General features: G+C 46.5%; 1 protein-coding gene across 4 annotated transcripts in view; it reads right to left on the reverse strand.

Annotated features, from left to right (window-relative positions):
- YEATS2 (YEATS domain containing 2) overlaps nucleotides 1-25572 on the reverse strand; it is a 1415500-nt gene that overhangs the window by 830190 nt on the left and 559738 nt on the right. For all 4 annotated transcript variants that reach the window (XM_085634927.1, XM_085634925.1, XM_085634929.1 and 1 more), the window contains one exon: nucleotides 17106-17370. In XM_085634927.1, coding sequence (XP_085491053.1) covers nucleotides 17106-17370 — 265 coding nt within the window. The remainder of the gene's footprint in view (nucleotides 1-17105; nucleotides 17371-25572) is intronic.

Consider the following 25572-nt stretch of genomic DNA (forward strand, 5'->3'; position numbering starts at 1 on the left):
GTCTGTCCACTTTTGGAGTTTCAGAGAAAATTGTGTGGGATCTTGCTAGAAGACTGTTTAACAGAGGCCACCATTTGTACCTTGATAACTTCTATACTGTTGTGCAATTATTTAAGGAATTGTATAAAGTGGACACTTTTGCATGTGGCACAATCCGCTCTAACCGTAAAGGTTATCCGAAAGAGCTTGTTTGCAAAAAACTTCAGAGGGGGCAGTGCATTCCTTTGCGTAGTGATGAACTACTAGCTGTAAAATTTGTGGACAGGAGATGTGTATATGCTGACTACCATCCATGATGAGAGTACTTCACCTGTGGCTGTTTGCGGTCAGGATGCTGAAGTGCGCAAACCTATGTGCATTCTAGACTACAATAAGCACATGGGTGGTGTTGACAGAGTAGATCAGAGGTTGGAACCTTACTTATAAAAAGTTGGCCATCCATTTCTTCGAATTAGCAAATTTCAATGCTTTTATTGTGTTCAAGGAGTGTTCTCCTGCGTCAAAGTTGACATTTCTTCAGTTTCAGCACTCTGTGATAGCTAGCCTTGTTGTTGTGGAACAGGCAAGTGTTCCTAGATTTGGAGTGGTGGAGAATGTGGCTCGATTGAAAGATCGCCACTTTCCTGATTACATCCCTTCCACACCTTCAAAAGATTTTCCCACTAGGAGATGTAGAGTCTGTTGGCGAAGAGATAAGCGGAAGGAGTCTCGTTATTTCTGTCCCGGGTGTCCTTCTAACCCTGGGCTGTGTATGCCTGCTTGTTTTAGAGCGTCCCACACGCAAAATAAATTTTGGGAGCTTCCATGAGTGGTAAATGACCTGCCTGGTCTGTATTGTTTAAAAAAATTATTCTGTTTCAAGGTTGGCATTAGTGCAATGTATTTAGTTTCAGATTTTGTGTTAGAAGATTTGTATCTATTTGCAATTTGTTTGTGTTTTTTTATATTTAAAATCCTAAATGTGATGGTGGTGTGTGTAGGTTGGCGCTTGGCTGGAGGTGTGCGTGGACTGGCGCTTGGCTGGCGGTGTGTGTGTTCTGGCGCTTGGCTGGCAGTGTGCGTGGACTGGCGCTTGGCTGGCGGTGTGCATGGAGTGGCGCTTGGCTGGCGGTGTGCGTGGAGTGGCGCTTGGCTGGAGGTGTGCGTGGACTGGTGCTTGGCTGGAGGTGTGCGTGGACTGGCGCTTGGCTGGCGGTGTGCGTGGACTGGCGCTTGGCTGGCGGTGTGCGTGGACTGGCGCTTGGCTGGCGGTGTGCGTGGACTGGCGCTTGGCTGGCGGTGTGCGTGGAGTGGCGCTTGGCTAGCGGTGTGCGTGGAGTGGCGCTTGGCTAGCGGTGTGCGTGGAGTGGCGCTTGGCTAGCGGTGTGCGTGGAGTGGCGCTTGGCTGGCGGTGTGCGTGGAGTGGCGCTTGGCTGGAGGTGTGCGTGGACTGGCGCTTGGCTGGAGGTGTGCGTGGACTGGCGCTTGGCTGGCGGTGTGCGTGCACTGGCGCTTGGCTGGCGGTGTGTGTGGACTGACGCTCGTCTGGCGGTGTGTGAAAAAAGTGATTTTTTTACAGCTAAAATTGAGGTTTGCAGGGGATTCTGGGTAAGGAAACGTTGGGGGATCCACGCAAGCCATACCTCCCTGGAAGCCCCCGGGTGTCTACTTTTCAGAAATGTATAGGTTTGCTAGGTTTCCCAAGGTGCCCGCAGAGCTAGGGTTCAAAAACTACAGCTAGGCACTTTGCCAAAAAAGGGCCATTTTTCACTGCGAAATTGAGGTGTGACCATGTCGCGTTTTGCGCCGTTTCCTGCCGTGGGCACTAGGCCGACCCCCACAAGTGAGGTACCGTTTTTCTCGTAAGACTTTGGGGAACGCGGGGTGGGTGGAAATCTGTAGATCCACACAGGTTCCAGAACTTTCCACCACAGAAATGAGGGGAAAATGTGTTTTTTTGGACAATTTTTTAGGTTTGCAAGGGATTTTGTGTAACAGAACCGGGTGGGAGGCAGTCAAGTCACCCCTTCCTGGATTCCCCTGGGTGTCTAGTTTTCAAAAATGTATAGGTTTGCAACATTTCACTAGGTGCCGGCAGAGCTTGTGTTCAAAAACTACAGCTAGACACTTCGCAAAAAAAGGTACATTTTCATTGTGAAAATGTGGTGTGTTCACGTTGGGTTTTGAGCCATTTCCTGTCGTGGGCACTATGCCTACCCACACAAGTGAGGTACCATTTTTATCGGGAGACTTAGGGTAATTCAGATTTGTAAAGGAACTGTTATTACCTATTGACTTTCGATGCATTTCTGCCTTCTAAATGAAAGACATTGTGTTAGAAAGAAGTCATTCTAAAAAATGACTGATAATTCTCATGCTAGTATGAGTATTCCCAATTTCGGAAATGTGCAAATATCTACTGTTTCTAAACTCTATATTTTGTTCCCATTTCAGAAATACATAGGTGTCTTTCATACCGATTTTTCCATGTACACATTTTTACAGAATAATTACTATATACCCGGTACATAATAAAAAACCATTGCAAGTTGCTGCTCAGTTTTTGGCTCTGGGTTCGTCGGGTTCTTGGTGAACCTACAAGTCCTATATATCCCCACAACCAGTAATGTCCAGCGGATGTGACGGTATATTGCTAGCAAAGAGCTGTCATAATTAGAAGAAGTTACAGGTGAAAACGTTGACACAAAAGGCTGTTTTTTTCAACTAATTTTCAATTTATCCTATATTTAACTGTTAGTTTCTATAAAGAAACCTTGATGGATCTACACAAATGACCCCTTGCTGAATTCAGAATTGTGTCTACTTCTCTAAAATGTATAGCTTTCCAGGATCCATTATTGCTTTTGTACCCATTTCTACCATTAACTGGAAGGAGGTCGAAAGCACAAAAAATAGCAAAAATAGGCTATGTCCCAGAAAAATGCCAAATCTGTGTAAAAAATGTTGGGTTTCTGACAAAAGTCTGGTATACCCTAAAAGCTGGAAAAATGGTGATTTCAACCCCACAAACCCTTTTTTGATAACATTTGCAGGGAAAAACCCAGATGCTTTCATTTGCAGCCCGTTTTTCCAATTTTTCCAAAAAAAAACAAAACGTTGCTGTATTTTGGCTCATTTCTGTGACCCCTCCAGGGGAATCCACAAACCCCGAGTACCTTTAGAATCCCCATGATGTTGGAAGAAAATGACGCAAATTTGGCGTGGATACCTTATGTGGTCAAAAAGTTACAGGGGCCTCATCGCGCACTACCCCAAATAGCCAAAAAAAGGCTTGGCACAGGAGGGGGAAAAGGCCTGGCAGCGAAGGGGTTAATCAATCTGATACTTTACCTTTTCATGTGGTTTGGGAGTCTTTCAATGCATCAGCTAGAGATTTTAATATTGGTTATGTTTCTAAAAAACGCAAAAAGTCCAAAGAACTCACCAAAAGCCTCCTAGCCAAGCTAAAGAGATTGGAGCATTCTTATTACTCTTCCAAATCAAAGGATTGTTTATCGGAACTTATTGAATGTCAAATTTCAGTTTAACAAGGAATCGACAAACAATGCTTCAACATATTTATTGAAATCCAGTGCAAAATTTTATGGAGGTCAGAATAAAGCCGGGAAAGCACTAGACAATTTTTTGAAAGTTAAACATAACAAACTTAACATAGAGTCCATTATAGCTGAACATCAAACATTGAAATTTAAAGATGATTATTTTAAATGAATTTCTCCAATTTTATAAGACATTATACACATCAGAAATTCCTCCCTCAGATCACCACATTTATTAATTCTTATCTGACTCATTTTCGGACGCCCTAATTTGTCTTATCCCTAAGAAAGGTAAAGATTTAAGGTACTGTAAAAATTATCTGCCTATTTCCCTAGTTAATATTGATTACAAAACTTTTTTGAAGGCATTCGTCATACGCCTAGAATCTTACTTGCCTGACTTATTAGGAATGGAACAATCTGGTTTTGAAAGGACCGCCTTTTTACAGACAATACTCGTTTATTTTTTTTATATCCAATCCAATTCCTCCCATGTACCACATTCCTTGGCAGCAATAGCCTTAGACGCAGAAAAAGCATTTGATAGAGTGGAATGGCCTACCTTTTTCACACACTTAAGTGGTTTGGCTTTGGTCCTAAAATTATTTCTTTAATATCAATTTTATACTCTAATCCACGAGCGGCAGTGTGTGAAAATGGGGGTACATCTTCTTACTTTGATTTAGGTAGAGGTGTCCGACAAGATTGTCCATTGTCCCCGTTCCTTTTTAATTTGGCCTTAGAACCTTTTCTTATCAAGAATCCGTCAAAATAAAGATATCCATGGATTTAAATTTAAAGATACTCAAATCAAATTGGTGGCTTACGCTGACGATATATTATTATTTATCTCACAACCTCAGACCTCTCTCCCCGCATTCCTAAAAGAGGTTGATTCTTTTGCAGCGGTCTCCGGATATAAATTAAATAAAGATAAATGAGAAATTTGACCATTAACAAAATATAAGCTCAAGGACGATTTCGCTATTTCAAATTTCACTTGGAGCCCTCAACATATTAGGAATTTAGGCTTACAGTTTACCCCTTCAATTCCAAGTTCAATTTCACGATGACCACTAGATGGCACCCTTTATACTTATCTTGGCGGGGCCGTTTGGATACCATAAAGATGATGTTGTCCCCTATAATTCTTTATACAATTTCCAATATCCCAGTATCTATTTCCTTGACATTTTTAAAGAAAATTAACTCTATGTTGTCCTCTTTTCTATGGAGTAACAAAGAATCACGTATGTCTTCATCAAAATTGAGTCGTCCATAATCAGAAGGTGGTGCTTATTTCCCGATTTCCCTACATACCAAAAATCTTTTTTACTTCCTCAAGCATCAAGGTGGCTCTCGGAGTCTCATGAGGGTTGTCCTCTTTGTACTGAACTTGAACGATCTTTTATCTCTCCTTTCTCATTTCAAAAATATTTATCTTTCTCTCGTAAACCACAATCTTTATCTACTCCCGTACTTAAACATCAAAATTTTTTATGCCTAATTCTTGGTTAGATCCTATAGATTGGACTTCTTTCTCCAGCTCCAAAATATGGCACAATGACATGATATTGATACGGGACAGGCCTTTATATTGGAAACCCTAGAGGCAAAGAGGTTTAATTTGGATACATCAACTGTACATCCAAGATGAGATTATGTCTTTCTTGCAATCCAGTAGACTTTTTGGCCTACCTAGTTCTTTCCAACCTAAATATCTCCTTCTGAAACAAGCCATATTAAGTGCTCATGCCCAATACGTACTCCCAAACCCTCCCACTAATCCTTCCTCCTCTCTGGTTATCAAACTACATACTCTTTTACGCACTAACCTCAACGCCTCTGTTATATATAATTATTTTCATACTTCATGAAATACAAGAGAAAAAACTAAGGTAGAGCTCTCTTGGGAAAAGATCTAGAGGTTTGTTGGTCCAAGGCAGTATGGAACAAAATATGGACTAAAATTAAGAAATCATCTAGAGCAGCGAACACCACACAGACACTATTCTTTATATATAATAGACTTCTGTTATCTCCTGTTATTTTAAATGCAAGACATGCTGAGCTCTCAGATACATGTTGGACATGTTCTTTTCCACATGAAGATCTATACCACTTACTTTTTAAATGCCCACCTGTTCATAATTTTGGGAAAAATGTATGGTCTCAAATTAATTCAATTTATGATTCCAGTTACCCTTTTTCTACTTCTCATGTGATTTGGGGTAGCTTATCCCATTTCTGGGCAGACTGTGATTCTTAAACACTACAAGTGATATCAGTTCCTAAAGGGAGAGGAAAGTATGAGATCTGGCTGTCCAGGTCGGTATTGCATCTATGGGTGGATGTCTCCAGAAGCAGGTTCTAGAGTGTGTGTGGAATAGGGTAGTGGTACTCCTGTGCGGGTGGTAGTTGTGCCCTCACACACCCTTGCGGGTGCAAAGCATCATCATTGGGCACTGCTCCTCGTGGGGGTGGCGCTGCAGTCCCTCACAGGCCCTCTTCGATGGCGCTCTGTTGGAGATCTTTTTGTGAGTAGCCGCCAAAGAAAGGGGACACTTTACCCTTTTCACCAGACGGTTACCGCCGGCGAAGCCCTTCTCAATAACAGGGAGGGTTTCGAGTATGGGACACGAATAAGACATGCCCACTTATAGTATCTGTGACACTCATCTGTCACATGGTAATAAGGGAATATAGGGTGTCTTCCTCCCTGATTCCCCTTTTCCTCCTTTCTCTTACGAAGGTCCTGATGAAGCGCTAAGGGATCCGTTAGGGACCACGGGAAGCGCGAAACATGTCGACCACCCACAACTCACCCACCACCTCACTTTAGATTTACATACGGGTTGAGAGCAGCGGGAGAACATCTTCTCCTCCCCCTACTCATTTCAGCACAATCTGCGCCTCCATTCCTGATCTATTTTTAACCTGACCCTGAGGACTCATGAATAAAACTACACGGGTACCAACGGGCCATTTTACTTCACCACTTTTCACCCAACCCACACACCCACATGCACAACTGCGGCTACTACTAAAAAGATCTCCAACAGAGCACCCTCGAAGAGGGCCCGTGAGGGACCTCAGCGCCACCCCCACGAGGAGCAGTGCCCAATGATGATGCTTTGCACCTGCAAGGGTGTGTGAGGGCACAACTATCACCCACACAGGAGTACCACTACCCTATTCCACACACACTCTAGAACCTGCTTCTGGAAACATCCACCCATAGATGCAGTACCGACCTGGACTGCCAGATCTCATATTCTCCTCTCTCTTTAGGAACTGATACCACTTGTAGTGTTTATGCTTAACGTTTGGAGCATCGGTACAGGACCTTTCTTCAATAACTGCTCCATGTCCCCTTCTCATATTGTGATTACAGATTGTGATTCTAACAAAGATAATTGGCTTATTATTAGCAGTTGCTTTTCAACAAATAACTAAAAATTGGAAAGATTTTACCAAATTAGCCTATCAACCATGGTGGTACGCTATCTGTTATATTCATAGATTAGATACGGGGCTTGGCCAAGCAGGCTGCGATGGCAGACGTGTCCTGCTGAGGCTCCGTGATCGGGCTAGCATATTGCCCACTTCCCTGCGTCGCATCGGACTGTTGAGCCGACACCCAGGTGCCGGAACACAAAAAACATTCAGGGGTGAATCAGTATCCCGGCAATTGGGCAAATTCCCGACGGAAATCGAACATTTTCGGGACTCCGACCCCCGCGGCAAGATGGCACCCGCCTGCACCTAACTTTAGGCCCAGTGAGATCGGGCTGGTGCCGAGGGACGCACACCAGGAGCGGGAGCTGCAAGACAAACGGCCAGGGACACAGGGGCGGTGAGAGGACATCCCGGCATCGGGGATAGCCAACGTTCCTCCTAGGAGCAAGTAGGGAGACGGATGCCGGTGGCGGCGGCCCGCCCTCTTTGATGCTACAGACTTGATCTAGCAGATAACCCAGACTCGGAGTGCAACCGAGTGGTGCCGGGGGTGCCCTGATATCAGAGCTCAGAGACGGACAGACGGTTATCACGCCCGGCCCAGCTGCGAACTACAGGACAGTACACTGCCGGTATCGCCTGACCCCAAAATGGTGCCCGAGGATCGCAGCGAACAGCGGGACTGACGACAAATCTCTGTGCCACCCATGAACACGCGTTGACAAGGCAGAGGTGAGCGGCGGATATCCCTGGTCGGAAGGGGACGTAAACGCCACCCCCTCCCACTGCTACAGATGCCAAGCTGAACGTGCCTAAGACGGACGGTGCCTGACTTTAATATGGCGGCTAAGTAATCCATGTCGTGCCTGCATCAGCTTGAACACTACATCCCTGGTGAGGCGCTCGACTTGGCTGCCAGATCACTCACGTTCCCCGCATGAAACTCTTCCCTGAGCAACACGAACAGTGCACCATACCCCTCCTGGCAGCGCCCGACCTCTTCCGAAACGTGAGGAAGCAGGCCAGGTGCTGGGGCGATTGGAGCAGTGATTCCCCCCGCCCAGACACTGAGCCGCTGCATCCTCATCTCCTTGCCCGGTGAGCGCCTGTTAACCAGCGAGACCACCAAGCCCGGCATCGGGACATTTCATAAGCGGGGACTTTGCCGCATACCCCACAGCCACCGACAGCGCTCACGGTGCACGCGACCCTCCCAGTCACCGCAATGGGGAAACCGAGGACATCGCAACACACAAAAGTGCCCAAGACTGCACCGGAGAACATGCCAAATACCCGGACATGGGCCAACGTTGCCGTGCCTCAGTCCGATCCATCTATCTCGGACAAACTAGATCAAGTATTGGCAGCCATCGAACTTTCAAGGGTGTCCATGGAGGAGCGACTCGGCACCCTCACGACGGACATCAGCCTCATCCGGGATGACCACCGAAAATTGGCCGACAAAGTGAAGGATGGAGAGAAGACACTGGTCGACCTGCAACCCGCCGTCAAGGCACACCAGACGACACTCCAAGATGTCCTAAGCCGTCTGACCACTATGGAAGAGCGTGCGGATGATTTGGAAGGGCGCTCACGATGCTGTAACATCCGCGTGCTGGTACTTACAGAGGGAATCGAAGGCGCGAATCCGATGGAATACATGGAAGCATGGGTGAAATCTTTCACTCGCACGGCTGACCGGATGGCATTCTTCTCCATAGAACGTGTCCAAAGAGTCCCAGCCCGCAAACCCCCACCAAGAGCCGCCCCCAGTCCAATGCTGGCGAAAATCCTGCATTTCCGAGACCACAATGCAGTGCTTCGAGCCGCCAGACAATCAGGCCCCTTACATGTGGAAAACAAACAGATAATGATATTCCCTGACTACGCACGGGCGGTGCAGCAACAAAGATCATCGTTCCTGGAAGTAAAACGTCAAATGCGGGCGAACAATATACAATATTCCCTGCTCTTCCCTGACCCCGCCTCAAAGTTCTCCATAATGGCTCCGCCATCTTCTTCAGAAACGCCGAAGAGGGACACAAATGGGCGGATCAACACTGTGCACAACAACCCAGAGCAGAGACCACAAGCGGCCCAAGTTTCAAGTCGCCGTGCACCAGGAGACGTAACCCGAAGCAGCAACGCAGTGGTAAAAATAAGGTGGCTGGGACTCACACCCAAGAATCTCCGGACCTAGAGCAAATCATGAAGGAGCGACGAGAGGCTCTGCAAGCAGTGACTGAACTACAGACCTCCCCACTCGCGGAGGACACAGATTGAGCCCTACACGTCTTTTCTTCAGAGGGAGAGGATGACAGCGACGGAACGCTGTCTGGAGTGGACTCAATTACGACCCCCCTGGTTACCCCCCAGACGGCTGATGCCATGTTGGATGGGCAAACTAACTCCATCCCGGCATGAGGTGAACTGACTGGTGGCCCTTCGACGGCCTGCGCAACCAAGACTCACCCATTGAGCGCACGCAGCGCAGATATGATCAGGCACAATTCAGACGACGCCTAATGATCCTACAAATGCCCATTAGGCGAATCGCCTCGCATACACGCACTGCCACCCCCACATCATATTGTTGCACTCTCCTCTTTTATGAGAGTAGGTTTGGACGTATCGTCGCCAGCAATAGGTTCTTGGTATTGGGACTGTTTCCCGACCCCAGTTTATGGTTCATTTCCCCCATTCAGTATAGTCCCATCCCCTCATGGACCTGCACACAACAGGGTACCCGCATCACGCGAATGGGTGACATCGCATTTCACATACGTTTATCACGCTGCTGGGGAATCGTCGGACACTATGCTACAGCTGATGCTCGCCATCTTAGCACTTACTGACAACACCCCATGGCTACAACAATACAAAATACTGGCCGCAGCATTTTAACACTAAACACTAGGGGCCTCCATACTCCGAGCAAACGTTACACCGTGTACTCATACACAAAACGCCAGAGCGCACAAATCGCGTTCTTGCAGGAGAAGCATCTCACCACAACGGAAATAGGCAAACTATAGGCTAAATCGCACGGAACTATATGTGCCACGTCATACTCAGCATACGCACGTGGGGCGCTGATTTGGGTTCGACCAGGGACCCCAATCCAGGAACTCAGAAGAGTGGTGGACAAGGAGGGTAGGTTTGCCCTACTGGAGGGTCTCTTAGATGGGCAATCAGTACTCCTGGGCAGTAATTACACCCCAAACATGGAGCAAGACCGGTCTGGGACCACCTCACTGGTGTTCTGGCTCAATTTGCTTCCATGCCATAGATATTAGGCGGGGATTATAACTGCACACTAAACCTTACCCTAGATCGATCCCACCCCCCACCCACCCACACACTCTTCAGCCCATAAACAAACAGAACAGTTCAAAGCCTGGGTCACACAATGGGCATTCACAGACGCATGGAGAATGCGTCATCCACAGACTCGACCGTACTCATTCCACTCCATACCACATAACCTACGGGTCCGACTAGATAGATTTTTATGCTCAGCGCCGCTCCTACCCAAAGTTCAACATACGGACTAACTAGGCAGGGTTCTCTCTGACCATGACGCCCAAATTCTGCGGTTAAACTGGAGACCCCTCCATCCCCCCCGTTCCCACTTGGCGACTGCCACGGGAATGCCTGATGGATCAAGTCTTTAAACACGAACAGGGGCAAAGCATATAGGAATACTTCACCTATAACACGGGAATAGCAACATCTACGTTAGTGGAATAGGACACATTCAAAGTAGTGGACCTTGGGAGAATGTATTAAACTAATAGTAGGGGTAAAACGGACACTGGAGAAAGCACTCACTAAAGCCGAAACGCAGCTAGCCACCATTACTAAGCGAGACGACGCATCTGAGGAGACAGTGACACAAGTGGCAAAAGAAATGACTGAGTATCTAGCTGCCTGCGCCGGTTTAACTTCAGGGCGTATGCAACCCGCATGCATAAGGAGCGGGATAAAACGGGCACATTATTGGCATGGCTAGCTAAACAAGACACCAACGTGAAACCCAGTACTGAAATGATAGAGCCCCTCGGCAATTGGGTGAGGTCCCAGGCTGAAATCCTGTTGGCGTTCCACCAATACTACTCAGAGGTTTACCGTAGCCCAGAACCAACAGGTCAGGAAATACTAGATCATTTTCTCGACCCGTTGACGATCCCCAAAATCATGAAGGCAGACAGAATGGCACTAGATACAGAGATACAATCCGCCGACATCACCCAAGGCCTACACGCACTAGCTCACAACAAAGCTCCGGGGCTAGACGGTTTCCCCCTGGAATACTACACAACCTTCTCCCCCCTGTTGGTCCCTCGCCTGGTGGCGATGTTTGCACTGCACTGGAGAAAGGAGAGTTACCGAGATCCCTCCGGGAGTCAGTTATCGTAACCTTCCTGAAACCAAATCGAGACCCACAACAGATGGCCTCCTACCACCCCATCACGCTTCTGTCCGCCGACTATAAGATTCTAGGGAAGATATTAGCGGACAGGTACACACAAATCCTACGACCCCTGGTTCACCCGGATCAATGTGGTTTCGTTCCGGGCAGAAACACGTCCCAAAATATACGCCGACTCTTCCATATCCAAGATCAAGTGGGTGACACGTTCCCCAGAGCAGCCTGCCTTATCTTAGACCTCGAGAAGGCCTTCGACACCCTCACATGGCAATACCTGTTCTCGGTCCTACAACGAGCAGGATTCGGTCCCACCCTCTTAGCATACACCCAACTCCTATACACCAAGCTCACCTCGCGTATTCGCATAGGCAGATACATATCGCCAGAACTCGCGGTACAGAGAGGCACGACGCAGGGCTGCCCGCTTTCGCCTCTACTCTTCGCACTCGCTGCAGAACCCCCGAGCCATATGGCTGCAACGGGAGGGGGAACACTGGGGCATTCCCATAGCAGATACCATACATAGTGTCTTCATGTAAACTGACGACCTTCTCCTATACATTTGAAACATAACTGAGAATTTAACACCCATTTGGGTAACACGGACGGAATTTGCAGAAGCCTCCGGGCTCAGAGTACTCTGGGACAAATCCACGGTTTACCCACTACACCCGAACCTCCCCCCTCGTGATGTCTGGCTGGGTGACCAGAAAGTGACCTGGAGTATGGGGGCTCCCCGATACCTCGGGATCCGTCTCTATCACTCACCGGCCGACATATTTGAAAGCAACCACCGCAGAGCACTGTCTGGAATCAGATCAGCGATTGGGTTCTGAAAGAACCTCCCGCTAGCCCCGATCGGCCGTGTGGCCATAGCCAAAATGATAATAGTCCCGCGGTTACTGTACCACTTCACGAATCTGCCGGTAATCCCACCCAGAGCACTCTTCCGGGACTTAAGACTCGCTCCTCGGTTCACTTATATGGGGAACAGGCAGACGTACGCTAGCATTAACGAAGTTACAACTGCCCACTACACAGGGAGGACTGGGCGCACCGTCCTTAGAGTCCTACTTCCTGGCAGCACCATTACAGTGGCTGTCCTACTGGACTGTGGGCAGACACATAGGTGAAACATACACAGTCACCGGCCAGGTACCCATCCCAGAACTCCGCCGCCTGCTACTGCCAGGCACTAAACCGAGGCACACATACCCCATACAAGTAGTATTGGAACGCAAATGCATGCAAAGGATACACCGTATGTCAACGGGGAAGCCTCCGTACTCCCCTCTGCTGCCACTAGTTGGCTGGCCCAAACATGAGAAATATTACACACCTAGCATGCTTCACACATGGACGGACTGCGGCCTATCCGAAATAGAGTCTCTAATTGAAGACGGACAGCTTAGACGTTCCACCAGCTTATGGACGACTACGATCTCCCACCTGGCCAGTTTCTACTTCACCGCCAACTCCTAGAAAGCTATCGATTGTACCACGACCTATCGACAGGAGAGTCTGCCACTCACCCGGTCATCCACACGATCATACACATGGGGATGGGGCGACACCTGACCACATGGCTCTATAAAGCCATTCGGGAGCTTACAAACAGACCCCTGGAGGCCCTGCGGGCCACTTGGGAGGAAGAACTAGGGAGCCAACTACACGAGAAAGAATGGGAGATGGCCCTCGAATACCCAAAGAAGGTGTCTGAAATGCACGTTTTAAAAATATACAATTCCATATCCTACACAGGGCGTATCAAACGCCAGCACGCCTCCAAAGATTTTACCCAGACACCCAGTTCCTCTGTCCCAGATGCCGATCACAGGAAGCAGACTTTTACCACATGTTCTGGAGTTGCCCCACACTGCAGCCATATTGGCACAATGTTCACAAGACACTCAGGGATTTCACAGGGCTCACACATCTGAACACCTGGGAAGCCTGTGCATTAGGTATTTTCCGGAAACAGAAGCAACACAAAGTGTCAATCCGCTTTGTCTCACTGGCAATTTTGTTGGCTAAAAGGAGTATAGCCATGCACTGGTGATCCCCCACGGGTCCCCCGATCGCGGCATGGGTGGGAGCAGTACACAAATGGGTGACGACGGAGAAGGACACACTAAGGGAGGAGGAGGTGAAGGGGATACGTAAACACCCCACCTCTATGGAGTGGACCCTATTACTGCACCAATTCAAACAGCCACCAACCCACGACGACTCAGTTGGCTCCCCACACACCCCAGTGGACCCACAGTCACAAGCCCCGACCGTAAGCACACACACCGGATCTCCTCTTGCAGCAAACACGTAACGTTGCTCGATATTATCATCACGCACCGCACGAGACTCGCAGACAAGACATCAGTGCTGGACCAACCACCTCCCCCCCCCCCCCCCCAGTAGCACGCAGACATGTCAACCAGCGAGATGCATACCGCCCTGACAACCCATCTGATATATGTACCCTGGATCCCATGAACGTTCCCCCAGTTTCGTATCCCAGTTCTATATAGGAATTGTTTAACGTAAGACCTTAATAAAGACAGGATACGTGTCCATTTAATGTGAGGATAGTAATGTACAACGATGTATATTGCAAGAAATGCAGTCAAATCAAATGCATCCTAACACAATCTGTCTTTGTAAAATAAAAATGCCAATAATAATATCAAAAGAATAAAACAATCATAGATTAGTTACAACTTTTATATATCCTATTCACATGGCAACGAAACGCTCAAATTTATGGTTGCATATCACACTGTTCATTGATGCTAGTGCTAGACGTTCCTTCTTCCTGCTTCCAGTGCAACAAGAAGTCTCTAAACCACCTTGACTTTCCTCATGTTATATTACACTAACCGGTTATTTTGTATTACGTTTTTTACAGAAATTGTATCCTTCTTTTATTTAGACCGATCATTTTACATAACCCTGTCTTTTTCTCTTTCAGGCTATGTTAAACTGACATGCATACAATTACTTTGATTCTTAGTTTCAGTTTTAGTTTGCCAAATGTGATTATTGATGTTTTATTGATCTTTGTACTGTTATTTTGTAGTCCCTCAATAAACTTCTTTTTGAACTGAAAAAAGAAGAAAACAATTTAAAATGTGTTCCAGCACTGCCTTAATGAGCCCCGATTGATGTCAGAAATGAATACTTACTGTAAAATTCTATTTAGGTCTCTTGTCAGGGCCTTTATGGAATCTAAAACGTGAACAAATGGATGCCATTTCTCTCTGGGAAAGGTGGCAACCCTAATTGCTAGGATAAATAAAACAGTCAAGTTAAAGCACTAGCTGGACAATCTCATTACTGAAATCTACTTTGTGAATTATTAAATTGTGAGTCTTTAACCCCACACCAGCTTCCAGAGTAGCCCTTGAACAGCACACCTCATTACCATGTGAATAAAATGCTGGGGGAAGGAGAGGCGGGGACTGAGTTGTTAGAATTCACAGTAAGCAGGACCCACGACATAGGTGGTAAAATGTCTCAATCTCCTTGATTAGGACCCAGTAAAGTAATGATGCCCAATGGCCCCCTGAACTGGTTCTTTGTACTGTGGAAGACTGATCTATCATGTACTGCTAGCCTTCTCCTTCCTGAGTAGAGATAGATAGTGGAGCTTCCAGAAAAGAGAAGACAGTCCTACACTACTAATACACCATACAAGTCTATTTTAAACACATTTGAACAAGACCTCTTCACAAAAAAGGAAACTGGTCAATGCCCATTATTTCACCCTTTCATTGAAGCTCTGTAACTTTACAGAGGAGTAAACAATTATCAACTATTAAAAACGTGACTGAATTTCTCATTTTCGTGTGCGGGTGTGTTTCTGTCTCTCTCCCACTGGAAAAATCACAGTTTCCAGTAGGAGGACACCAGAAACTATTGGTACACCTCTCAGGACAAGGCTGAGGCAGAACATCAGTACTGATGATGGAAGCAGCCAGATTCCATCCGTGCAGCATTAACCTTCATTCCTGACTACGAGATGATCACACAGTATGAGAGTATTGCAACAGGGGTAGAAGTGATATACATGAGCTCAGGGTCATAGGGTCCTACAACCCTTTTGGATGTTTATGTACACTTCAACAAAAAATGCTGAAAACTTGAACATCTTGGGATCCTTTGATTTAGAAGTTCATACAAACTTCATCTATTACGACTTGCCTAGTTTACCGAAGATGCTAGAAATTGGTGATGCTTCCCCTTGACTCTAAACTTGTAGAGAAGAGAGGTATTTTTTTTACCACAATCTGAAAGGCTAAACATGGGGTATTTGTAGGGCGGGGTGAAAGAGGATAATGACTGTGGGTTTGATTTCTCGCACATTTGAGAAGTGTAAATTCAATTCCGAAGAGAAATGCAAAATTCCAAAGAAAAAGAGAAACTACTCTGGTAACAGCTAAAATCAATGTTTCCAGCTAATAACATGGATTACTGGGCCTAACAAAATGCTTAAGGCAAAAAGCGATAGTGTTAAGTATTGTCGGTTTTATTGATGAGCTATGTTTTTACCAACAGAAGAAGAGAGCTAGAGACCAACAATCACAGCTTTTCAGTCCTACTTAGTAAACTAAGCACTCACGCAAAAGTGGTAAAGAGCGAGTGTGTGATAAACGTTATGCAAATCTCCAGTGTATTATATTCGTAAAACTGTATGAAGAAAATTTTTTGTCACAGGATGGTTGTGAGCAACAACTCCGATGAGATCTGTAAACCACATCTACTTATTCAAATGTTTTTATAGAGAAAACCTCAAGCATTAATGTTCTAAACAAACATTATCAAACAGTACTACAAGCATGGATGGACAATCTTATCTAAATGAGGAAAGTTATGAGACTAAAGAACAGGCAGTTGAGGAATCTAATCACACTTCACTCTGCCTAACACACCTATAAGAGAGGCCCCTTGTGAAGTGCACTCTATGGTCTAAACTATATTCTGTGTTCTTCTAAAAAAAATAAAAAAATACTGTTGGTGATGTGGAGAAACACTGGAGGGGATGAAGAAGGTTTGAGAAAGAATGGCTGCCACAAAAATAGCAGAGGAATTCGGGGAGGTGTTTAAAACGGACTTTGAAGGGTCCTTTAGCCTCCAGGTTAGGCAATAACGTGTTCACCTGTTAAGGTTCTCAAACACAGTACAGGTCAATCGACTGTCATAACTTTGTACACAAAAGGTTCCTCACAAGGGTAAACTGTCAATACCTTTCCCAATGAGAGCTGGACTAGTAGTTAGTATGCAAGACATCATTCAAGAGGGGAACCCAGAAAGGTTTTTTTCTTGGGTATTCTAATGAGTCATACTTCACAAGAATTATCTACACAACAGCCTTGAACGTCTAAACTATTGCCAATGGTATTTACCGTATGTACGGCATAAAACTAGTCTTTTTGCGAGGATGAATTGTAAAGGGCCTCTCTCTCAAAGCCTGTTCTTAAAACAGGTATTCCTTTCCCCTGACTCTGCGAAAACCGATGTACAGCGAACTAAGGAAAATGGCAATACAAATGAGATCAATAAAACGAAACATTAAACAAAGAAAAAATATAGAGGAGTCTCTTTATAGCTGCTGTCTTTAAGGGATCAGATTAGCTCCACAAATTAGAAAACACCGGTTAAAAACGAATTGTTGTTTGTACCTGAACCCTGTGAAGCAGCTTTCTGAGCCCCAGATGATAAAGCAGGAACCTTAGTAACGGTCTGAACAGGCTGGGCCACAATAGTACTGCCTCCTCCTCCGCTGCTCACAAGTGCTTTTGCAACTCCCTGGGCTACAACAGGCTTCTGTCCAGTGACTTTACCAAATGACGACACAGACTTTGCCACCAGTATCTGTCCACCACTTATGGCCATGGCTGGTTTCATTGAAGACTGGACAGCAGAGCTGAGGGGAACACCAACCACCTATAGTAAAGAAAGTCATTAGAAACTATGCTAAAGCGACCCCAAGCTTTATCTTCTTACCCAAAATATAATCAACATCTGGATCATGCATGTGCAGTTACCAGCACAAGAATACACAGAACAGACAGCAGGACGAGTAACCACTGCTGTTCTTAAAGAGCAAATCAGATAATTGAGAAAAGCCCTATTGATTCCATCACCCCAGAAACTGAGGTGCAACTGAATAGCAACTGTTGTGAAAAGAATAGAACTATTAGCCAACTTTTCTTTTCAAATATTTACATATACAACTATCACTTTTGTAAATATATGACTTAGCCACAAGAAAAGCTGCACAATCAAAGCCTTAGTGCAGGCTTCTCCGACGAGCAGCTCGTGAGATACCAGTAGCTCTCCAGCTAAATGTGAGAAGCTCTCTTGTGTGCAGCCCAGATTCATGAATTACAATTTCTTTTTTTCCAAAACATATTTTATTGATTTTATGTACATCAATACAGAGTGAATGTACGATTAAGTGTACAATAAAAGACAGGTGAATAGAAACAGTTGAAAGCATACAGAAATGACTTTCCACAGCATATCCAATATCGAAGGATGATATACTTTGAACATACACAACAACAAAGGCCGTATTGTACCAAGCAAAAGCCTGCACCTAATTCCGTGCCTACGTCTCATGGTAACATATGCCCCTATTACGGGTGTAGAGTAGTCTTGAGTGGTAACCATATTAGCTGTGCGTGACCGGGTCTAGCATTGATAAGAGATCCCCCACAGTATGTTCCTCAAAGGGTATGCGTCTGTGAGCAGCTCACGGCTTCCAGATTTTGGAGTGTTTGTGGTGGCAACTGCGGGCTGTAAACACAGGCCGTTCGAGTTTCATGGCATAGTCCAAGCACCCCTTCCAGTTCGATAGGCGAGGGGGATGTTCAGCCTTCCAATGTTGTGAGATGTCCCTTTGTGTCAACCCCAGAAATAGGCGTCTTTTGTAGATATTGCCCCCTATTTCATCTGTACAGTGCAGAAGTGTGAGCTTGGGGGATCGTGGGATTTCCCAGTGTAGTACGTCAGATAAGCACTTTATAACTCCCCTCCCAAATTTGCCCAGGGTATGGCAAGTCTGGACTGTGTGTAGGAAGTTGCCCTCATCTATGTGGCATCGAAGACACCGGGGAGAGGCGATCAATCCTGCCCACAACAGTCTATATCGAGTGTAGTACACCCTATGTAGGTATTTAAATTGTATTTAGTGGAGATGGGTGGGGATAGCGGCTCCCCTCGGTGACTGAAGTGCTTCGGACCAGTCGTCATTGTCAATAGGCCCTATATCTGTGTCCCATGAGGCTCGTAGTGATGCTAGGGTTGTTGGGCTGTGCGTTACAAGTGTTTAGTACATTTTAGAGATTCTATGGTCTCCCAGGTACCCCATCAGGAGCTTGCCTTCTAGTGGACTGAACTTGGGTAAGGTTGGCAGGCCTTTAATGTAGGGCTGCAGGGCATGGCGCAACTGTAAGTACTTATAAAATTGGGAGTGAGGCATAGAGAATGCCTCTTGTAGATCTTGAAAGGACTTCATGATAGGGCCAAGCATGACATCGCCCCAGGGTTGAGATACCAATATTGTCCCAGCCATTAAACCCCTGTAGGTCTGCGGCCTGAGGAAGTAAGCGGTTCCACCACAGTAGAGTTTCCTTAGTAAAGCGTCCCTACCAACCCATCCACCACGAGGCCTGCCGCCAAGACACAATAACTCCCAATGTGGCGGGGGAAGTCCCCGCGGGGCAGCCCTGCTATACAGAAAAGGGTATACGGATGGCTCCCCCATGATGAGGCGCTCAACTTATAGGCAGGTTCGTCCCTGGGCCTATACAACCATTCATTGAGGACCTGCAGTTGTGATGCCACATAATAAGAGTGTATGTCAGCCGTGGCGATGTCCCTGCAGTATGTCGATTGCATACTGAATTACAAGCTTTTGCTTGGTTAAATTATGATTTGCATGCCAAAATTAAAAAGCACGTATTCAAGACGAAAATGTATGTCTTTTCAAACTCATGAGTTAAAGTTTGAGGAAAAATCTTAGTTTCAAAATGAATTTAAAGCTATTATTTGAGTGGGAGTGATTTATTACTCGTGTAATCCCTTGGTGCCAGGGGGATTGCAGCTATGGCTATTTTGTTTAACCCATGTAGATGCATACAAAATTGATAGTGCTTTTTCTAATTTATAGCTGCCAACTCTGCCTAATGTACTAATGTGATCACAGCTGGGACTCTTGGAATGGGTGGTCATCATCACCACTAGTAGCTCGGGATGACTTTCATTAAACAAAATTAGCTCCTATTACAGAAAATGCTGGAGACCCCTGCCTTAGCGGATGGCATCTCAAACTCTTGCTAAAGGATAACTTTATTACAGTATAGAAACAAAGCAAGCAGTGGTGCACCACTTCTATAAATGCAATTCTAATTCCAAGTATATCCACAATATTCCGGTAGTAGTTGAGATTCTTCTCTTAATTGTTGCATCATCAATATATATTTTTTTAAAAGGGCCAGCCAAAGCGTTTCGTCCACATACATGTGGACTTCTTCAGGGCACAGTAAGACTAAGGAATTTCCATCCTCACATAAGAGGAAGAATTAATGGGATCCATTCAACCCAGTTCGTTGGAAAAGTAATATAACTTCCTCAAGAAGGGATCCATCAAATAGGCCAGAATCTTGAAGTGATACTCAAGAGGATTTCAAGTTCCCAGCAATATAAGGATATGAATGGGAAGCAATATGTCTCTGTGCTTGCCCCTTAGAAGTCATAAAAGGAGAGAAGGGGGGAAAGGGTCCGCCCTTCATCCAAAACTAGAATTGGCGTGGAGCAAACAGAAGATCGATGAGGGGTGGATCCTTTCCCCTCTTCTCTCCTTTTTTGAATTCTGTGAGGCTTCCTGAAGGTGACAACGAGCTGGCAGACTTACAAAAAGGTTTGGTCCTGTCAATATAATACACAAGAGCTCTTTTGATGTCTAGCAGTTGTAAGGATCTTTCTGTTATTGAGTCTGGAAGGGGAACGAACACTGGGAGCTCTATAGTGTGATTGAGGTAGGAAGGGAAGACCATCCTTTGGAATCATTTGGGAATGGTTCTGAGAACAACCATGTCTTTACAACCCGGATGAACGGCTCTTGTACAGTGAGCACCTATAGTTCACTAATGTGCCTGAGGGAAGTAAAGGCCAGAAGTAAAGCTACCTTGCAAGAAATGAACTGAAGGAAGAATGAATTTAAAGGTTCAAAGGGTGGTCCCATGAGTCTAGTAAGGTCTATGTTTTGGTTCCACACAGGTGGCATTCTAGGAGGTATAACTTTCTTAAGACTGTCCATGAAAGTCTTGACTAGTGGAATCCTTGATAGGTATGAATGTTCCCTGTTTTGCAAATAAGCTGCAACAGCAGTTAGGTGCAAGTGTATACAAATATAGGCAAAGCCAGAACTCTGCAGATATTGGAGATAGAAGACGATGTCCTGAACACTAGGCTATAAGGGGTCTAAGTTTTTGGCAATACAGTAGTGGGAAAACACTGTCCCCTTTGTGGTGTAATGGGCCCGGCGGTGGGCCTGTGCTTTTCTCGTAGCACCGTCACACATATATTGGGGGAGGTTTAAAAAGCTAAATACTAAGACCTTATGTGTCAGATGCTGGCTTGAGCTGCCTGGTAACTGGAAGTCTACTATGATCTTGGCTCTGTGCGAGTAGATCTAGCCAGAGAATCAAGTTCTTTTGAGGGCTGATGGATATCTCCAGGAGGAAAGAGTACTAGGGTTGTCTGACCTAGATGGGAGCCACCAAGATGGATGTCAGAGAGGTTTGTCTCACCCTCCTCATCACATACAGAAGGAGCGGGTGAGGACGAAAAACGTAGTCAAAGGTACTGGACCAATTTGTCCATTGTGCATTGCTCAAGGATTGTGGCCGTTAGTACATGGAGGTGAATTGTGGACATTTTGCATTTTCAGGGTGGCGAACAGGTCTATTTGCGGGGTACCCCAATGCTAAAACTAACTTTGTAAGACTTGCAGGTGAAGTTCCCAGTTGGAGACTTCTTGATACGTCGTACCGATCAGGTCAATTCGTTATCCACCTCAGAAAGCATTCTACTAGAAGTTATATCTTGTGGTAGATCGTCCAATGCCAAATCCCCTGCGCTAGTCCCGTGAGCGGGGGATAGTGTGTGTTGCTCTGTTTTCGAAGGTAGAACATGACAGTATTGTTGTCCATCTTGATAAGTACTACCTTTCCTTGAATGAGCTGGAACAAGGGATTTGAGGGCTAGTTGTACAGCAAACAACTCCAGGTAATGGATGTGCCGGCCCTTGTACTGCAGGGGCCACACTTCCTGAACAGTCATGTAATTGAGAGGTGTCCCTCAGAATCCCAAGCTTTGGAGCAGGGAGATAACTGCCGGAGTATGGGTGACACATTACTGCCTGCCACCACTCTTGCTCAGATCAGAGGTGGACCATTGCTAGGTATTTTATGAACATCCTTGGAGCCGTAGCAAGCCCAAAAGGACGGAGTTTGAACTGGGAGTGAAGAACAAGTTACCTTCGGTAACGACCTATCTGGTAGAGAGACTATATAGGCACAGATTCCTTATCTTAGAATGCTCCCCAGGTGTCAGATTGCATCCAGAACTTTTTGAGCAGTACCCCTGCTTGCCAGTAGGTGGCGTCGTTCAGCTACGCATCAGCATTGTCGGCGCCCGAAGTGACATGCATGGTGCCTATAAAGACGCCACCCCAGCACGCTGACATCAGTTTTTTTTCATGACTTTCTTAGCCAGAAGTCAGAGCACCAAGGAAAACTGACAAACTGGTGAGCATTTCTATGGTTGTTAGAAGGGTGTCCTACACACAAATCAGTTTGCAGAGGGGGGAGGACGAGAGGGTTGGTAAGGAATCTACGGCTAACTAGAGTCTATACCAGATCCGACATTCCTGAAGGTAAGTAACTTGTACATCTGATAGAGACTTCTAGCCGTAATTAGTTACCTTAAAATAGATACCCAAACAATGCCTCCCTGGAGGTGGGTTGGCAAAACCGATTTAGACCAAAAAGTCCTACAGGACTAAACTGGCAAAGAACCATGCAAATGGACCTGGCTGTCCAGGCAGCAATTACGCATATAACTGCCTGACAGATGTCCAGGACAGGGACTCCGCAAACTAACGCAGTGGTCGCAGCCTTGACTCTGATGGAATGGGCATGGAAGCCTTCAAGAGAGTGGGGGAGGGGGGACTGCTTTTTGGCCAATGCATAGTAGATCTTTATGCCAAGCACTGTCCATCGTAGGATGGTCTGTTTCTGCACAGCCTTCCTCTTCTTAGCTCCTACATTACCTACAAAGAGTTATTTATCCACCTGGAACTCTTTGGTACGATCGAGGTAAAACGATAATGCTCTTTTTGGATCCAGGCGGTGAAGTCTCATCTTCTTTAGAAGGTTAAGGCAAAGCAAAGAAGGTATGCAAGGTGATGTTTGGCCTACATGGAAAGATGTGACGACTACCTTTGGAAGGAAGAAGGCATGTATTCGAAGGACCAGCTTATTGGAGTAAAAGGTGGTATAAGGAGGGTGCTCACACAGTGCCTGCAGTGGGCTGACCCTCGTGGCCAATGTTATGGCCACTAGGAAAGACATCTTGCTTGATGGTTAGCAACCGGAGAGGGCAGTTGTGCAGTGGCTTAAAAGGCGCGCACATCAGAAAAGTCAGAACCAGGTTTAAGTCCCGCTAGGGCAGGCTGAATGGCTAGGAACGAAACATATGTTGAAGACCTTTGAGGAACCTAGACACAACATGTGACTGAAACAAAGAAGGTTGGTCGAGCAATCGTAAAATAGCAGCAATGGCTGATAAATAGCCCTTATCTGTGCCCAGAGCTCGGCAGGGCCAAAGACAGAGCAAATAGTAAAACTTGAGAAAAGGGTGCAGAGAGAGGGTCGATGTCCTTGGATGCATACCATGCCACAAATCTGTCCCAGTGGCAGGCATATACTGTCTTGGTGGAGAGATGCCTTGCTGCCAGAAAAGCATCACATACTTCAGGAGGAATGTCGAAAGCTGGCAACAGTCACCGCTCAATCTCCACGCATGAAGGCGGAGAGTGCACAGGTTCAGGTGAAGGACCATCCCCTGATGCTACAACAAGATCATTCCAAAGAGGCCATCTGACCGGAGAACCACTGCTCATGCTCAATAGCTCGGGATAACAGACTCTCCGGGCCCAATCCAGAGCCCCAAGAATCATTTGGGCCCAGTCGTTCCTGATCTTCTTGAGAACTCTGGTATCTGCAGGAGGTCGAAACTCCACTTTAGAAGGAAAGCATCTCCGAGTGAGGGTCATCTTGGAAACACCAGAACACATCACTGCTGACATTACACTTTCTAAGCGTTGGTGAACAGATCTAACCAAGGTTCTCCTCACTCTTGAAAGAGACACAGCACCACCTCTGGAAGGAGATGCCATTTGTGATCCGCTAGGCATTGACAGCTGAGTTTGTCCGCCTTGGCGTTCAGAGAGCCTGCAGGACCTCTTGTCCACAACCCCACCCTGCCCTGTTTGTTGTAGTACCACATAGCAGTGGTGCTGTTCGTGACTACCAGCATTCCCCTGATGGAAGAAAGAAAGGCATTCAATGCCAATCGCCGAAGCTCCAACAGGTTGATGTGGTGCCAAAACTACGCCGGAGACCAGAGTCCTCTGATCTTCACCTCTCCCAGATGGCTGCCCCACCTGCGGTTCATCAGCCACAGCTGCAGGTCTTTTGCAGTTTCCTCCGAAATCTGAACCATGTGGGAGAGATTTCCTTGATGCTGTGCCCACTGGGACTTCAGATGCCACTGGAGAGCCCACATATGCCAACAAGCATCTGTGACTAGCAGGATGCAGGAGGCCACGAAGCCCAACAGTCTCAGAGTCAGTAACAAGTCAAATCCAGAATAAAAGCTGAAACATCGGTATCATAGCCTGAATATCCTGGACTCACCGCCTGGGGGATAGGTCTGAAAATGCATTGTGTTCAGAAAGGTCATGATGAAAGGGAGTGTCTAAGTGGGAGTCAGTTGTGACTTCGGAGCATTTATAGTGAAGCCCAGCGAATGCAGGAAGTCCTCTGTAGTATGGAGGTGGATGACGATTGCCTGAGACGAGTCCGCCTTCAACAGCTAATAGTCCAGGTAGGGAAAGACTGGAACCCCTGACTTCGCAGATGAGTTGGAACCACAACCATCACTTTTGTGAACACCCGCAGGGCTCTGGTGAGACCGAAACAGAGCATGATAAACTGGAAGCGCTTTTGGCCTTCCATGAACCTCAGGTAGTGGCTGTGGGCAGGAAGGACAGGAATGTGGAAGTATGTGTCTTGCAAGTCCAACACTACCATCCAGTCTTCAGGGTGTAGGGCAGACAGGGCTTGAGCTAATGTTAGCATTTTGAATCCATCCTTTTTCAGAAAGAAGTTGTGAAGGGGCAGGTCTAGGATAGGATGGAGACCTCCATCCTACTTGGGCACCACAAAGTAGCGGGAATAGCAACCACAACTTCTGATGCTGGCACCCTCTTGATGGCTCATTTGGCCAAGAGAGACAACACTTCCTTATGGTGCAAGCAGAGATGGTCTTCGGTCAGCCGGACGCAAGGTGATGGCATGGGTGGAGGGGTGTCCGGGAAGAATATGGATTAACCCCTTTGGACGTTCTGTAAAGCCTACTTTTCAGATGTTACTGACTGCCACTGGTGCAGGTGATGGCGTATCCTGCCTCCCACTGGAGAGCACACTAAACGGGTTTGGAGGCTGTGGCTGCCGGGGGGAATGGTAGATTAGGCCAACTTCTGGCTAGTGGCCCCACGTGGTCTGTCGGGTCTGCGTCCTTGGCATAGAAAAGTCAGGGAAGCTTGTTGGCCGTCGTAACTAGATAGAATGAATGTTGCTGTGAGTCCATTCCATACCCATGAAAGCGTCAGAAGGTGGACTGAGGTTGGCGGGGGCCACGGACAGGCTCAAGGACCTGGCTGTAGCTCTGCTATCCTTAAAACGCTCGTATGCGGAGTCCACCTTCTCACTAAAAAAGGCCCTAAGGGCCAGAGATAATTAAATTGCTCTTCCCAGTGAGTCAGTCATATCAAGTCCACATCTGATGATGGAC

The sequence above is a fragment of the Triturus cristatus genome, chromosome 11, assembly GCF_964204655.1.
Source record: "Triturus cristatus chromosome 11, aTriCri1.1, whole genome shotgun sequence".
Classification (NCBI taxonomy): domain Eukaryota; kingdom Metazoa; phylum Chordata; class Amphibia; order Caudata; family Salamandridae; genus Triturus; species Triturus cristatus.